At 37.5% G+C, this 2,182-nt stretch overlaps 1 protein-coding gene across 1 annotated transcript in view; it reads right to left on the minus strand.

Annotated features, from left to right (window-relative positions):
• Positions 1–846, minus strand: part of LOC106466347 (signal recognition particle subunit SRP72-like) — an 85,036-nt gene extending 84,190 nt beyond the window's left edge. The window contains exon 1 of the mRNA XM_022394341.1: positions 727–846. Coding sequence (XP_022250049.1) covers positions 727–846 — 120 coding nt within the window. The remainder of the gene's footprint in view (positions 1–726) is intronic.
• Between the last annotated feature and the right edge of the window lie 1,336 nt (positions 847–2,182).

Consider the following 2,182-nt stretch of genomic DNA (forward strand, 5'->3'; position numbering starts at 1 on the left):
AGAAATTCACTCTAACACTCTAGAGGAAAAGCCTCTGTCCCCCCCCCCACCTTAGTGACTTAATGACTGGAAACCAGGTGTGGTAAAGACTCCCAAGCTTCAATAGTAGAATCTGGGGGGGGGGGGGGTTTGCTTGTTAGGAAGTCCTGAGGAACAGTGCTCTGGAAACAGTGTTCCATAAAATTTTAAAAGCAAACCAGCCCTGATTTATTCAATCTGATGACTGGCAGGGATGGGCAGGATCCCCTTTAGCTTTACCCATGAATGGTGATCAAGCATAGTATGGTAATACCACCTGGTGAGCTCCTAGGTGGTCTTATGGAACACCACATTTATACAGAGCCTGTTACAACCAGTAGTAATTATAGTGAAATAGTGGTTGCTTGTGTGGAATTGGTTTAACAAAAGCACACATCTAAACAACACTCACTAGAGTGGGATCCTGTGAAAACAAGGTAAGGGACCCTGAAAGGTAGAAATAAAAATACTCACTCCTCTGGATAATCTAGCAGAAATAGTTAAGATAGCTTCAGGAGGTATAAAGTGGGGTATAAAATACTGAAGCAAGCACAACAAAAATTAACCCAATGCTTAGATGGACGAAGAAGAAGAAATCCTTTCAGTCTAGTAATAGCTGTAAGTGACAGCAGAGGTATGTTTTTACCACTTTTGAAACCCTACAGAGAACTTGGTTTCTGTTTTTAATCTCTCAGTGTTTCTACTTACCACCATATCTACCAAGGAATTATCATTTAAATGATTTAGGTCAATTCCAATTCTTCCCATAGAATGTTCAGAGTCAGGAATATGATTAATATCTTCTCTTCCAAAAACAAGAAAATTCATTTAAAAATTCAGTAATCTCTTACTTTTCAACATAAACAATGCCATCAGCAGTATTTAAAGGCCATTTAAACATTTACTTACCTTTAACATGAAAAATCCTTACTGATTCTCATTAGTCCTTTACAAATCTCCAACTTTCCGATATTCCTATAAATCTTCTATCATATATGTCAATTTACACTTAAGATTTGTGACACTTATTCCTGATTTTTGTCTTCATGTCTTTAGCATTATCCTTTCCCTCTTCTAAGGAACATGCCTGTCTCTAGTTAAAAGCAACTCAATTTCAAAAAATTCTCATATGTGTTCTACTTCACCTTTTGTTGTTATTCCAACTCAGTAATGAAGAACTTTGTTTCTGGTCCCAAAACTAGCTTTCAGAAAATTAGGAACTAAAGTTTCTTGTTTTTCATCCCAAAAAGTAGCAAACTAACAAACTTAATTATATGGTGATCACTCTTCCTCAATTGTTTCCTCCATTTCAACTCTTGCAACCATATCCCAATTAACTCTAAAATAGCATTTCCCATAGTTGGACCTCTAACCATCTGGTATAGAAAACCATCTTGAATCACTTCACAGTGATATATGAAGGAGTTTCAAAGTGGAGATGCTTGGCTAGACATGTAGATTTTACAATGAAAGATTGATAATTATAAGGAGTTGCTAAAAGCAGCTAGTGTTGCCAAAGTTACCATTTTCTTACACTAAAAATGCATATCCAATAGGTACTTACTTCTTGTCAAGCAAAGCTATCTCAATCTTCTTACTGCCCTTAAGCATGACAAAAAATTTTAATGCTCAGTGCACCAGTCTATATACTCCACAATTTGAACCTGTATATAACATATGACCACCCTCCACCAGTAGTACTGTGCCACCTACATTGGTACAGCTAGCTCCCTCTAATGTTACTGCTCAATCGTCACTTTTGAGAATTGGCAGGATCTAAAATTAAAAACACCAGCAGTGTGGGGGATGGGTAGGAAGTGTGTGACAGGAGATAAGTACCTATCAGAAATATGTTTTCGGTGTAAGAAAATGTTAACTTCTGATACAGTTCTACTTGCTCTCACCCAAAGCCAGAATCCCACACTGAAGAGGAAGAGAGGCCTGTGTAGGCACCAAACAGTGAAACCAAGTAGAAAGCAATCTCCTAAAAATAACTGGTGTACTCAGAGACAAAATCGAAGCACACGCACAGGGCAATGCACTGCTACTGGAACAGGTATGCTCTTTGCTCTGTAAGAAGGAAATGAACCAGACATGGTTGAAAAAAAATAGTAGTACAGTCTTAATACATTCTGAGAGATGCAATCTACAATAAAAAACAAGT

Source organism: Limulus polyphemus, unplaced genomic scaffold (genome assembly GCF_000517525.1).
Source record: "Limulus polyphemus unplaced genomic scaffold, Limulus_polyphemus-2.1.2 Scaffold2232, whole genome shotgun sequence".
Taxonomy (NCBI): Eukaryota; Metazoa; Arthropoda; class Merostomata; order Xiphosura; family Limulidae; genus Limulus; species Limulus polyphemus.